Here is a 15,659-nt window from a genome sequence, read left to right as displayed (position 1 = left end):
TAGTTTTATCATTAACACAAAAGATGATACTATGAAGAAAAAAAAAATTGGTGGTCACATGACAAAAAAAAAAAAGAATTTGAATTCTGCAAGTTAATATAAAAAGACAACAACGCTTAACTCCCATCAAGTTAAAAATAATGATGTATCCCCTTAGCCTTTATATATAAAAATTTAAATATATATAGATCTGTGCATTTACAGAGCTCTTCAGTAACATGCGATACATTCTAGACGTAGACTGTAGATAGTAAGATAGATCTAGTCTAGATTTGGATATAGGCTATTTTTATATAAATCTAGATCTATAATCTAGATCTAATTTTTTAAGTACACTTTTCCACAACAAAATGCATCAAATGCTTAACATTCAAATGGGAAACAATTGCAATTCACAGGTTAGATCTAGACTAGATGTAGATGTAGATTTTATGCTTATTTTACTAACTAATTGATCTAGAAGCCCTACTAAAAAGCTGTATTACAGCTATCTACTACTAGTACTAGTCTAGAATTTAATAATCATCTGGACGTATGATCTGTTAATTCTGTTACTAACGTGTTCCACAGTTGACAGAGCCATTACTACACCAGTCACATGCTTACAATAATGTAATAGCCACCTTTTAAAAATATATTCATATATCTATCATCTATGTAGCCTATAATTTTTATTTTATGTTTCCTGTGTCCTGTGCTCTTGTACATTCATGGGGGTAAAGTGTGAGTGTGAGTCTTTATATCATCACTGTACATTTAGTAAAATTCATTTGTATCAATAATTATATTTCATTATTATTTTAAAAAGTATCTTTATTATATCTCAAACAGAACTTACAATATTTTGGGCAAATTTTGCAGAACTACTTTGAGTTAAGTCCATATATGTTCTACATAAATTCTTATAATTTGATGATTAAAGAACCTGGTTGTTATTGAATCTTTAGCCCTACCAACATTGATAATTTTAATAGATATAATTATATAAAGCATGGTATGGAGTACTTGCAGAGGTGTTTTAAAGTACACATCTTGCATATTGTATGCAAATGGACACAACAATACTCAAGTACTGTTTCTCATCTAAAATAGCAAACAAAAAATAATAATAACAATTGTGCATGTGTTCCTGGAGTTTCATTTTCCATTTCCATTCCAATGTCTCATTGTTTCAATGCTCTAGTTCAGGGTTGGGCAACCTTTTTCTGCCGGAAGCGAGCAAAGGGAAACTTAAGGAAGGGACAAAACAAAGAATGAAGACAAGTGCAGACAATTAAAAATTGTCTTTTTTTTAAAAACTTATCAATGTTCTTTTTATAGTAGAGAATTAGGTCGTAGCTTAGAGTTTGAATCTAACAATACATAACTATAAAACCTTCTCTTTTCAAAAGCCATTTGCTGGTACAATGTTTAATGGCTTGATGAGGCTTGATCCCTCGAGTTCGACATCAAGTCGTTAAACTTTTTATATATATATAAAATGCATTTCAAAAGCGATCATGGTAACATTCACCTAGATACCTTCTTCTTTCTCTGCCCTTCCCCTTTACCCATTCCCCAACTGGAACAGACAAGTGATAGAATCATAGCACATTGTGAAAGCTAAACACGTCAAATAGCTCTAAACAAAAACCATTAGTAAAAATATTTCTAATCTCACAGATTTATTATTTTTAGTCTAGACTATAAATTTACATGACTGGTTGACTGATCCAAAGTAATTGATACAATTACACTTAATATAAGCTTTGTTTTTTTATTTTTTTTTATTTTTCTTGTTTTTGTTTCAGATCAAGAAACAAGAAAGTGAATATGGCTCTCCAGAACTCTTTAGTGTGACTATGACATTACCTTTAAGGTGAAGTTGTTTAAACATTATAAAACTTTAGTTTAATGTATTGTTTTTGTTTTAAGTGCATTTTTTGTTTTGTGATGATGAAGGAATATTTTGTTTCTGTCTTGTTATGTTTTGTTCAAATATATTGGTCTGAAGTCTTTTTTTTTTAGAGTCTTTTTTGTCATATCTAACAGTTGTATTTTTTTAAAGTTGTTTCTATTTAATATTTTTAATGTTTTTTTAGGTTTGTTTCAAAATTTATTTATTTTTTTAATCTCTAAACTGAATAAGTCTGATTCTTGGAGCTTGAAAGTATTTCTTTTAGACGAGGTTGATCTGCATTCCAAGAATTTTGTGTTTGAAACTTGAAACTGGTGAGATTCTTTGAAATCTCTTTTTGACTTGTATTACATCTAATTTTCTTCGTAAGTCTTCAAACATATCTATTTATCTATTGATTGTGTTTAAAGCAGATGTGAAATCAATGAACAACATTCTTGCATAAGTGTTGTGTGAGTCGAGGGTGTTAGTAAATAAAATTTCAAAGGTATAGTATAGCATCTACACCTTTCCCTTTAAGTATGCAAATTGTAATGGGTCTAACTTATTCAAAAGGTCATTAATTAAAAACATTTTAACTAGTTTTTCTAAACATTTAGAAACAATTGATGTCAATGATACAGGTCTTTTGTCATTCATTTCCATTGGTTGGACAACCTTTACGACAGGTATAATTGTGGACTACTTCCCCATGGATGAAATCTTTATAGGTTGTTCCAGATTTAATTTTTTAAAAATGTAACACCAAAGGATTGTAGGATCTTCTGAGTTATTTTACATTTAGTTCTCATTAAAAAAAAAAGTCACGAAAATCTTATTATCTGTAATAGGTTATTCTGTTTTTTTATATAATGAAAAATTTTTTTATTTAAAAGTTAAAACAAATTAACGCCAAAAGATAAATTAAATTCTTTCTTCTTAATTGTATAATACTTGAGTTTCTTGTCAGAAAGTCTAGAAGCATTTAAAAAGTGATCACAGTAACATGCACACAGATACCCCCTTCTTTCTCTCTCTCCCCTTCCCAACTAGTCCAGACAAGTGTTAGGATCGTAGCGCATCAATAAACCAAAGAGCACAAAATTGTGCTAAACAAAAACAATTGGTACAAATATTTCTAATCGCACATGTTTATTATAATTAATGTAGATCTATTACACATTTAATTACATGACTGATCCAAACTAATTGATACATTTACACATAATATAAGCTTTGAGTAAAAAAAATATTTTCTTTATTTTTTCTTGTTCTTTTCTATTCCAGATGAAATGAATAGAAATGGAAGCTGATCATCCAGAACTTACTATGTCACTGGGACATTAGTATTAAGGTAAAGCTGGTGAAATCATTGATAGCCTTAGTTCAATGTCTTACGTCATTTGCTTCTGTGTCCAGTTTCAGGTGTTGGGTATTTCTAAAAGCTGATCGGACAGCAATATTCTTTAGGATGGTATTGAGAATAGTCAAAATTCTAAAATATCTATTTACTTAGCTCACTGCTCCTGGGAATATCAATTTCATTTGTGAGGCCAAACCCCAGGCAGACTGGCTAAATTTAAAATGAGTTAATATGTTTTAAATAAATATGTACAGGTTTTGAGTGTTTCAAAATAATCTTTAGAAATGATATGTTTTGTAACTGTAGTTTGAACTGAAAAAACAACAAGCTTTTCATGCCTTTAAAAACAAAAACAGAGATGATCCTAAAGAGTGTACTGTTTTTCAATAGAGCTTATTCTTAGTGATGGGAACTAAACTAAATTTTTTTAGTTAAACTAAAACTAAGTTTGAACTAAAAAAAAAAGTAATTAAACTTTTAGTTAATCACAAATTGAAAAAATTAGTTAAACTAAACTAAGAAACTTTAGTTAAACTTTTACTAACTATTTTGACCTTTTTTAAGGACGAAACAGCCAAACATGAAAAATATAAACAACAACCAATCTCTTTAGCAAAATGTAATAAACATTTATTTGTGCACATGAAAAAAGATTTAAATGTCTTTATGGTATAGATGTAGATCTTAATAGAATCACTAGATTAGACTAGAATGATACTAGTATTATAGAAAGAAATTAGACTCTAGAAGTAATTGTCCAAGTTCTAATATAAGTTACCTTTTTAGAAGTAATGATAAAACTGCATGTTGACTCGCTAACTAACTCTAGAATATTCTGGATCTAATTACTAATATCCTCTACAAACGAAATGATCAGAAATATAATCTGAATCTAGAATTAGATCTAGCTACTAGACCTAGATCAAATAATTCATATTTTAATAATTAAGAAAAACTAGTTACTACTACTACTAGATGTAGATCTAAAATCTAAAGTCTAGTATATATCTATCTGCTATCTAGAGATTTTAGATTATTATAATTATGATTATAACTAGATATGGGTATTTAGATCTATATACTCTAGTAGATAATACTAGATCTAGATCTAGATATAATAGATCTAGATAGTAGATATAAGATTATAAGTATAATTGTATCAGAACTAGATGCAGATCTAGTCTATATTTAGTTAATTTAGTATTAGATCTAGTATACTATTATTAGTAGGCTTATTATAGTCATTAATATTATAGATCTATCATCTTTGCATCTTAGGTCTTAGTAATCTAGATCTAATCTTGACTCTAATTCTAGAATAGTAGAATCTCTAAACTAATAGATCTATATTATTGAATTAGTATAATTTTAAATTTACATTTAGAGCTAAGACTAAGACTACTAAGAGTTAGTAGACTCTACTTAAGACTAAAATAATTAAATATAGACTATTATGTCTATAGATCTAATAGTACTAAATAGTAGTAATAGACTAATACTAATAGACTAGACGTCACTCGACTCTAACTTTAGATCTATCTAGTAAAAAGTTTTAAAATAAAAAGAGTCAACATTTCTTTTAATCTATAGTAAAGCAAAATTCTTTGCCTGCAGCTATACAGGAACACACTGGTGTTTAATATAAAAAAAAAGCAGCAAAATGTAGATCTATAGAAGCAAGGAATTATCAGGATTTATCAAGCAGCGAAACTTGCTAGAAATATAATGAACACGTTTATTTTTCTCGCCTTTCAAATACCTTGAATTGGCGGGAATAGCGACCATTATAGGGTAAAGGTCAAAAGGCTTTGACCTATGCACCATCTAGTTTATTCTCCTCTCTCTCATTCATTATATATATTCTCCGAATTACATAGATCTAAATATTTATTGGTATGTATGTTAAAAAAGTTTGTAAAATTTGTAATTAAACTTTTTAGTTTGTAACTAAAAAAAATTAATTAAACTAGGATTTTAACTAAACTATTTTTTCTAAATTAAACTTTGGCCTTAACTATTTTTTTTTTAGTTAAACTAAAAGTTAGCAACTTTTTAGTTAACTTTTGGCCATCACTACTTATTCTTAAGACTTGTATGGCATATGTATTCACTGAGCAGTTTTAGTAAACTTAGTATATAACAAAATTCAGATAGGAAGATAAATTATTATACAAATTAAAAGAAAAGTAGCCTTTATAGACAGGTCAAATGTTTCTGTGACCCAAAGTTTATATAATTTTACTTAAATGATATTAATGTTATATACATCATTTTACTTTGCTATTTTTTTATTCTAGGTTTGGTCAACTAGTAAGAATGAAAACTATTCATCATCAAAGACTTAAGCAACAGGTAAATATGAGTTAAAAGTAAAAATTGACAGGCAGAATATCTTACCATTTGATATTCTAAACAATATTAGACAATATGCTCTGAACTCTTTAACAAAAGTAAATAATATATTATTCTAGATATTATTTGATAAAAAAACAAACTTATTTATTAGTTAGAATGTAAAATTACCAAATAATAAATTCTTTATGCTAAAAAAAAAGCCAAAGAAAATAATTATTAAAATGTTTAATCAGAATATATTTATATTATTTAATTCTGTGGTTTTAATTTTGTTTTTTTTAATTTTATACTATGAAATATTCAATTGAAAAATCTAGTAATATTTTTTTATCAAAGGCTTGACCTTTTTTTTATTTTTATACTAACACTAATGTTAGGTCATCTAGAGTTAAATTTACATCTTTCATTCAGAATTATTATTCAAAGCATAAAGTTAGAAAAGTAGTTTGAATACCAACAAATGTTTTCTTTAATTTTTATTAGCAGTAAAAATAATAATAAATAAAAGTATCTAGATATGTTTGTTAGAAGTGACCATCCTCCACTGACTAATAGATCTGTTTTTATACAACAAAAAATAGATGGTCACAGCCATATGTCAATATATTGATAAAAATATGATTTCTAAATCGTATCAACATTAGTGTTAGTTTTTGCTCTATTTAGTCCTAGTCAATGTTTGTAATGTGAAGCTGCTTATTAATTGGATTTTTAGTGCAACTTTATGAGCTGTTTTGTATCTTTGTAACCTTTTTACAATTCTTTCCTTTATGTGCGTATATATATATATATATATCATCATATTTCTTTGTGTTCCTCATGGAACATAGGTCCTCAGTGGTATCTATTCTAAGAGTGTGACCGATCCATCTCCACTTTCTCTCTAAGATCTGTACCTCTGTCCACCCAACAGTTTGGTATTTTGTCATAGCTTTTACTTTAGATTTAGACTTAACTTAGGCATTGTAAACCTTAAACTAGATTTAGACTAGACTCTTTTAAAAATTAAAATCAACAACAGTCATCATGAAATTGCTCTGGCTATTTATCCTAATAATCACTAAATACACACTAGCTGAACACAGAATTAGATCTACCTTAGTCAACACTAAACTTAAAAAGGAAACAACAGTCATAATCAATCACCACACTTTAGAACAATGCAACTTCAAAAATAACCTAACATACACATCCATAACATTAAAGAAGATTACCCATCACAAATGGAAGTTCTCAATCAGACACAGCAGAAATAAATACCTATCACTGTTAATATTAATAGCAGGAGGTGTAGAGTCAAATCCAGGGCCTAGATCTAAAGATAGATGCAACATCTGCAAAAAAATATGCACCATGAAACAGAAAGCCATTCAATGTGACACCTGCGATGAATGGTACCATGCATCATGTCTCCATATGAATACACCTGTGTATTATGCCTTAGGCAACAAAGACGCATCATGGCAATGTATACCGTGTGGGTTACCTCAGTTTACATCAGGACTGTTTGATTCCTTTGATGCAGACACTTCTAAACACCATCCCAAACCAAACTCTCCAACCACTAGCCAGATCCACTCCTGTTAAACCTAAATCTACTAAAATTAATACAACAGCATCACTAAACAAACCTACTAAAGAAGTAATACCAAAATACCTTAAAACCTTAGTAATAAATTTGCAAAGCATTAGGAACAAAACAGCAGACTTAGAAATTCTATTAGAATGTGAGAAACCAGACATAATTGCAGGAACAGAAATTTGGCTACATCCTGAAATTTATAATACAGAAATTTTCAATAGTAATTATGAAATTTTTAGAAAAGATAGGGCTGATAACCATGGAGGAGTTCTTTTAGCAATAAAAAACACTCTTATAGCAGAAGAAATTACCTTACCTAACTCAAAAAATATAGAATCAACATTTTGTAAAATTAATACCACCTCAACATCCCTAATAATAGGCAGCATTTACAGACCACCAAATTCTAGTTTAGAATACATGCAGGAACTATGTAATCAGATTACTACACTTAAAGAGACAAATAAAAATGCAGTTTTTTGGATTATGGGTGATTTCAACCTACCTGATATAAATTGGAAAACACTAACCATAGATAAACACCAAAACCTTAAGGACATAAATGAGCTTTTCATAGAAACTTTACACAATCTAAGTTTAGATCAAATTATTAAAAAGCCAACTAGATTAAACAACACATTAAATCTCTTCTTAACCAACAGACCTGGATTAGTAGTTGATTATGAAATTATCCCTGGTCTATCAGACCATGAGATCATAAAAATACACAGTCAGATAAAAGCAGTAGCCAATACAAAACCCAAAAGAAAAATCTTACTCTGGAATAAATGTAACCTAACACAACTACACCAAGCTGCATTAAACTTTCAACAAACATTCTTATTAGAAAAAGACATTAACCAACCAGTCGATACCTCTGGAATTTCATTAAAAACCATCTTAAAAGCATTATAGAAAATCATATACCAACTAAATACACATCAAACAAAATAAATAAATGCTGGTTTAATAATAGACTAAAGAAGCTTTGTAAACAGAAGGAAAACCTATTTAGAAAATTTAAAGAAACTAATGCAGAAAGAGTTTACAAAAAGTATATAAAAATTAAACACTTAACCCAAAAAGTAAGCAGACAGCTGCAGAGTGAATACATAAACAATGTAATATCTAAAGATAACAACAAAAACCTATGGTCATACATTGGGTCTAAGAAAATGGAAACAACAGGCATAGCGCCATTAAAAGATGAACATAACATAATACATAATGATAATGAAACTAAAGCAAACATCCTAAACAAATACTTTGCATCAGCATTCTCAGCCCCAGGAGACAAAGACATATTACTTAATTTGAACCAAGTAGACAACATAGAAGATATAGTAGTACAAGAAAATGGAATTAAAAAACTATTAGTCAACACCAAACCAAATAAAGCGTCTGGACCTGATGGTATTCCAGCTAGATTACTCAAAGAACTAAGCAATGAGCTAGCCCCAGTGTTCAAAATACTCTTTCAGGCTTCACTTAACCAGAGCAGAGTACCAAAGGACTGGAAAGAAGCTAATGTCCCCCCCCCCCCCCCCATTTAAAAAAGGAGAAAAATCTGACCCAGGAAACCAGTATCACTTACCAGCATCACATGTAAAATCCTAGAACACATAATATGTAGCCACATCATAAACCACTTAGACAAACATAATGTCCTCACACCATACCAACATGGCTTTAGGAAATATAGATCATGTGAAACACAACTAATAGGACTAATTGATGATTTTTCAAAAGGTTTAGATAATAGTGAACCAATAGATGCTATCTTACTAGATTTTTCTAAGGCTTTTGACAAAGTTCACCACCATAGTTGGCTTAAAAAATTAAAATATTTCGGCATTAATGGTCCACTGCATCAGTGGATTAAAGATTTTCTGATAGGGAGAGAACAAACTGTAATAATAAATGGCTCTAAATCAACACCGATAACAGTAAACTCAGGTGTACCTCAAGGAACAGTCTTGGGTCCACTACTATTTTTAATTTACATAAATGATTTACCAAATTGCATTACTTCAGTAACAAAAGTCAGATTATTTGCAGACGATTGCATAATATATAGAAGAATAAAAACAACACAAGACAAAGATATTTTACAAAGAGAATTAGATGAATTACAGAAATGGGAATCAAATTGGAGCATGTCTTTCCACCCAGAAAAATGTCGGTTGTTAAGAGTAACAAAAAAACTAAAACAAATTAATTCCACTTATCTTATTCATGGCAAACCAGTAACACAGACTAAAAACGCAAAATACCTAGGTGTTATAATAAATGAAAAACTGTCATGGAATCCACATATTGATGAAACTACAAAAAAATCAAACAAAGCATTAGGATTTATTAAAAGAAATTTCTATAAATCAAATTAGAACATAAAACTAAAATGTTATTTAACCTTGGTTAGGCCAATAATAGAATATGCATCCTCCGTTTGGGACCCCTCAACTCAAGAAAACATTAAGAAACTGGAACAGACACAAAATAGAGCAGTGAGATTCATAACAAACGAATATTCACATTTGACTAGAGTAACACCTTTAGTAAAATCACTAAATTTAGAAAGCCTTCAGGACAGAAGGTTCAAAAGTAAAGTAGCAATCATACATAAAACACTGAACCATAATCTTCAAATACAAAAACAGAATTTAATAAAATACTCTGAAAGACACAAAGATAAAGGCACATTCCTCGTCCCATATGCTAGGACAAATTTGTACAAACACTCCTTCTTCCCTAGTGCTATTAGAGCATGGAATGGGTTGCCTGAGCTAGCCAGGAAAACCAGTGACTTGGCTGAATTTAAGTCATTGGTTAATATGCATGACTAAATGCATGACGCGTAGGACGTAATCATCTTCTTTTTTGAAGTAACGTCTGTATTATATAAGATAAGATAAGATACCTGTGTATTTTCAGAATATTTTCAGACATCTGTTGATGAAGGTCTGTACTTTTGTTGTTGTAGCTTCTGTTGTTCGCCATGTTTTCGAACCATACAGTAGGACAGCCTTGACATTAGAGTTAAAGATTCTTATTTTAGTCTTGTTAGAGATGTGGGAAGATTTCCAAATTAGTTTCAGGTGTGTCAATGTCTGATGCACTAATTTTATCAGACGTTTAATGTCTTCATCTGTTCCACCTGATACACTGACTACATTCCCAAGGTATATAAAATTATCTACTTGGTCTATGGTCTGAGAATCCAGTTCTATGTCTCCAATTTGTTTGTTGTTTACTTTTGTTTTCTGGTGGTTTATTTTGAGGCCTACTCTTTTTCCTACTTCACTTAAAGCTGTGACCTTTTCCTGCATATCCTGTAAATCTTTAAGATAATAAGGTTAAGTCATCTGTGAATTCCAGATCCTTTTGTGTAAAAGTATATTCACTTCCCTGAATTAGAGTAAGCTTCTCCAAAAAAAAAATATATATATATATGTATAAATATTTATATACATATTTTTTTATTTATTTATATAATGTTATACATTTTTTTTCATTTATTGTAATTGATAGATTTACACACAAATAAGATGTGGAATCAACAATTGTAATTGCATTTATTGGTTGGAACAAGCTTTGAGGTAATGCTCTCCAATATGTTTGCATGGGCCAGTTATAACCAGTTACTGTGCTGGATTTACTTTTTTGTTTTTGCCCTACTGGTCAGATGTTAAAGTTACACCTGTGTTATTTTCTGTACTGTGACTGCTTTTCAGTTGTAAAAATATTTTTTTTTTATCTTTCATATACTTATAACATTATTAATATTTTGGGACGTCTTATAGTTCATTACTAAGTAGCCATTGTCTTATGCCATGGAGCCTCAAGTTCCTGGCAGTGTATTGGGTACAAAGTAGCATTACCTCCCCCTTCCTATGTGAAGAAGTAAATGTATTTTTTTTAGTTGGATATAAATATATTTTTTTTCTTTGGATAATCTCCGACCTAAGCTGAGTTGAATTTAGGTATTTCTATTAAACTAAATGTAGGTTTAAGTATTATATATATCTAATGTGGAACATTATTATTTATTTGCATGTGTAGCCCAAGTTTATTCATGTTTTAGATTTCCTGTATCATGTATCAATTAGCACTGCATAAGTATTTGGTGGAATATCAGAGAATGCAGATGTAATGCTAATGTTAGGCCTATATTATTAGATGTTATGTTATATTCTTACATTAGTGATTTGCAATTATGATTCCTATCATTTCTAGGCTACTTTTGTCTAGATTCGTTATTTCTTTGTCTCGTACGCTAATTAGTAGGGGTTGGTTTATTGTTCATGCATGTGAGTAGTGTTTTTTAATTTTTATTCTTTTGTTGTTTTTTTTACCGAACAAATAAAATATTATTTGTGGTGTAGTATAAAATACATTTTTGTTTTACTTTTTTTATAATTAGTTTGTTTAGCTTAGTTGTGTTGTCTTTTGGTTCAGGTGACTCTAGCCCCTACAGTCTCAGACTGAGATGCAGAGATTAGATCCACTTAAGTAGCTTAATAGTATCCCTGGCCTTGGCCAGCTAGAATATAAATGTATATATCAATTTTACTTTAGAGTTATTAAAACTTTAAGAACACATCTTTGTTTAGTTATTTCCCTTTTCCAATATTAAACAAAATAATTAATTAGTTAGCCTCCTTCAGTCGTAAAACGACTAAGCCTATATAGCTCCTTCTTTGTGATCTAAGATGAGCACATATCTCATATCCTATGGACTCGAAGATGACTGTAAAGTCCAATCCTCGCTTTAAAAAGCCGGCCGCATACGTGACATGGGTGGGTTTGGTTACAGATAGGCCTGCTTCTTCTCTCAGCTTTTTGTTGGTTCGGCGCTCTTTCACCCTGGCCACTCTTCTTGCTTCAAATCTCGAGACTCACTGCTTCACGCCATGAGGAGCGATCGAAAGCTAGTGCTTCCCAGCCGTGAATGTCAATATCTCACTGCTTGAAGGAGCTCTTAAGGATGTCATTATAGCGCTTGAATACCCCCCCCCCCGGGAGCGCTTTCTTGCACACAGCTCCCCGTACAGAGGTCGTTTGGGAAGACTATTGTCTGGCATGCGGACTACATGTCCCGCCCATTGAAATTGGGACCTTTATACTGTGGCATGGATACTGTTCATGTTGGACAACTGTAGGATTTCAGTATGTGGTCAGACCAATGCACCGTATGAATTTTCCTTAGAACGGCAATGGTTCATCTCGAACACTTTTTCACGTGGCTGTGAAGAGACGCTGCCGTCCACATATATCGCAGGTTAAGGTCGCTTTCGATTTGGTTGTATAGGAGCCGGCCATTTTTCGTATGGCACGTTTTTCTTTGAAGAGCTGAGGCCCATGTTGTTCACTGTCCATAGCTTTCTTGGACATCCTCTCTCTCCATCTTGAGTCTAGAGCTATGTCTTCCCAATGGTCAGTATCACACAGTGTTCACTGTTTTTAGGTATTACATCTATATAACAGATAGGGGGGGGGGCGACCAGTTTTTCACGAGCCAGCCGCTAGTTGCCCGTTGAGAATGATTTTCGGGATGCAATTGTCTTCCATCCGGCGAACATGACCAAGCTAGCGCAGGCGGCGGCGTTGTCTAAGGGCTGTAAAGATGTTGGGAATACCTGTTTGCGCAAGGATGTCATACTCTCTCTTGTCATGTGATTTTTAAGATCCTCCGGAGGCAGTGCAAGTGGAATGTGTTTAGGATGCATACCTTGTAGACTTCCATTTTGGTCGCTGTAATCAGCAAAAAAAAATCAATTAATAATTAATTGATTAATTCGTTGTTGTTGTTTTTTTTACTTTGATTCATGTTTTGTTATGTACAATAAATATTGTTTAAAATTTCACCTTGATCCATTCGATAATATGTGTGGGGAAAAAACTATAGGACAACCCCCCCCCCCCCCATATTTAGCCATATCTTTTGTCACGAATCATCAATAGTGTTAATGTCACGCTGAAGATTATCTTGATCTATATCGCACTATCAATGATTGTGGTTGCCGAGGATTCAGAAATCGTCAGTTGATAAGATGATCATCTAGAAGTTGTTAATTGATAAGAGGATCATCTAGAAGTTGCCAGTTGATAAGAGGATCATCTAGAAGTTACTAGTTGACAAGACGATCTAAGTATATTATTATGTATTCAATGAAGAAACTTCTCTTGGTCTAAAACAAATACTTTAATTCAAAACTTGGAAAAGCTATTCACAAATAATTACAATGGTTAAATGTACTTGAATAGAATAAACGATCTACACAATAATATAATGATGTCTTCTTTCTTGAGTTCTAACACTAGACTCTAGTACATGTTCTCTCTAACACGTTCCGCACGAGACTGGCGGTAATATCCCTCAGCTTACAAAGCTTTGGGCGTTTTGTCATGACTAAATATTTCTCTGCCGCTTGGTTAAAATCTGACCAATAAATGCAGCTCAATGTACAATAATTAATATTTCAAACCAATCATATTTATTTCAAAACATAATTTAGTTGCGTGATAGAAAATCCCGAGGTGGCTGAAGTTCTGGCTGGTAACCTTGAGCTAAATATAGATACAGTGTACGTGACATCTTTAAATACTGAACGATTAATTTACCTTTTTGGGATTAAAAAAAAAGAATTACCTGTAATTTATTGACTAATTGGCTAATTTTTTTTTATTGGTTCATGCATAGTCTTCGCCTTTGAATAATTGTGCAAAGTTTCAACTTAATCTAAAAAGGGGTGTGGAAGAAATAACGCGTGTTCAAAATTTTTACCCTACAGACAAAGTAAGTTGATAAAAGCTTGGTAATAAATAAGATTAATTATTACTTTAAAGGAATAGAAGAATTTTTTTTTAAAAAGCACTTTATAATGGCAATGCATCACAGAACAGAATATGTTTTGGGTAATTATTGGGTGTGAAAAAACAGGGAGTGGAGACTCCTCGATGTGATCAGCTCCACCACCAATGTGTTACTTCAGTTTGGTCAGAATAGGAAGGTACGTTTTGCTCCATTGAAGCAACGAAAAGCAGTGGCGTACACATGTTCTATAACTCATTCTGTGACTACACCCCCCCCCTTTTCTCTCTCTCTCTCTCCCCTGCTCGTTTTCATTTTCATCGCAGTTCAAAACTTATGATACCGGTAGCTTCCCTTTTGTTGCTTCTGTTCTTTATTCCCCAATCCATTACATTCTCTTGATACTTCCCAACCCTGACACTTTCTCTACATTTAAATCCTTCTTCCTATTGATCTCTCTCTCTCTCTCTCTCTCTCTCTCTCTCTCTTTATCTCATTGTTCACATCTCCTTTCCCTTTTCTTTCTTTTCCTTTATTTTTTTTTTCTATTTTTTCTCAAACCCTCCCTTTACATTTACTAACTAAACATTTTTGTAGCCAATTTTATAACTTTTTAATATTTTTAATAGTCTCATTTTTTGTATTCCTGAACTCATAATTATACTCTGTCACTTCATGTTCTTCACTCCCCTCTCTTTCTTTCTCTCTCTCTCTCTCTCTCTCTCTCTCAATTCTCTCTCCCTCTCTTTCTCTCTCTCTCTCATTGTATAAACTGAGTAGAGGAAAAGAATCCATGAAAAAGTAAGGGCAAGACATGGCTTAAAATGGGCAAAAAATAAAATCCATCAAATTTTTTTGGTCACTTTCTCTTCTCTTTTTCTCTTTCTCTCTCTCTCTCTCTGCTATCTCTCTCTCTCTCTGGTATCTCTCTCTCTCTCTCTCTCGATACGTTTTACTTTTCGTTCCTTCTTTCTGTTCAATCTTGGGTCTGTTTATTGTGACTTTGTTTAGAAGACTCCTAATTGACCCCTGTTGTGAATGACTCCTCAATGTTTTGATTTGTGAGAATGACCAGCGCGTAAGTTGTATAGAGAGGGCAAGTAGACCCGTCACTTTAACAGGAGGTCAAGTCATAGACTGGAGTAGGCCTACTGTTTGGTCCAATATCAAATGTCAGTTGTTGTTGATAACCCTTGTCATCCATGCACTTTTAATGGGTAAGTGAATTGTATTCGTCTCAAGATCTTTCATTATTGTACTTGTAGAGGATATTGTTGAATTGACTTGTTATTACGATAAAAATATTAATGAACTTAAAAACTATTTTTAAATGTTCTTATTCTATCCCTTACTAAATAGAACATAAATGCTTTAAATGACTGGTTGAAATGTCAAATATAACCTTTAGACATTTAAAACATTTTATACAAAATAAGAAGCCTTTAAAATACGAGCAACGAAGATTTGCAGAAACATGTTCCAATTGTACAGTCAAATGTAACTGATCTTATGTGGCTGTAATCAGATATTAATGGAGTGAAACTTTATGAAGAATTTATTTGAAACCTGAAACAGGTGCCACTACTTGAATATATTTGTAGAAATAATTTGTCCTCAACTTATTCAAATTAAGCATAGGCCTACTTCTGTTAACACATGCAGCGTTACA

At 31.6% G+C, this 15,659-nt stretch overlaps 1 protein-coding gene across 2 annotated transcripts; it reads left to right on the top strand.

The window, feature by feature from the left end:
• The first annotated feature begins 245 nt into the window (after positions 1 to 245).
• LOC106058088 (uncharacterized) lies at positions 246 to 11,744 on the top strand. Of its 2 annotated transcripts, XM_056004938.1 has the most exons (4): positions 246 to 398; positions 1,791 to 1,858; positions 3,164 to 3,230; positions 5,537 to 11,744. In XM_056004938.1, the coding sequence occupies exon 4, from the start codon at positions 7,114 to 7,116 to the stop codon at positions 8,089 to 8,091; it is 978 nt and encodes a 325-aa protein (XP_055860913.1). In that variant the 5' UTR covers positions 246 to 398; positions 1,791 to 1,858; positions 3,164 to 3,230; positions 5,537 to 7,113; the 3' UTR covers positions 8,092 to 11,744. The 2 variants fall into 2 exon arrangements, with proteins under 2 accessions (XP_055860913.1, XP_055860914.1); XM_056004939.1 differs by lacking the exons at positions 246 to 398; positions 1,791 to 1,858 and adding an exon at positions 1,865 to 2,211.
• Positions 11,745 to 15,659: the final 3,915 nt, after the last annotated feature.

This window comes from Biomphalaria glabrata, chromosome 11 (genome assembly GCF_947242115.1).
Source record: "Biomphalaria glabrata chromosome 11, xgBioGlab47.1, whole genome shotgun sequence".
NCBI classification, from domain to species: domain Eukaryota; kingdom Metazoa; phylum Mollusca; class Gastropoda; family Planorbidae; genus Biomphalaria; species Biomphalaria glabrata.
Note: the sequence above shows the minus strand (reverse complement) of the source record. Positions and strands in the feature narration are given on the sequence as shown.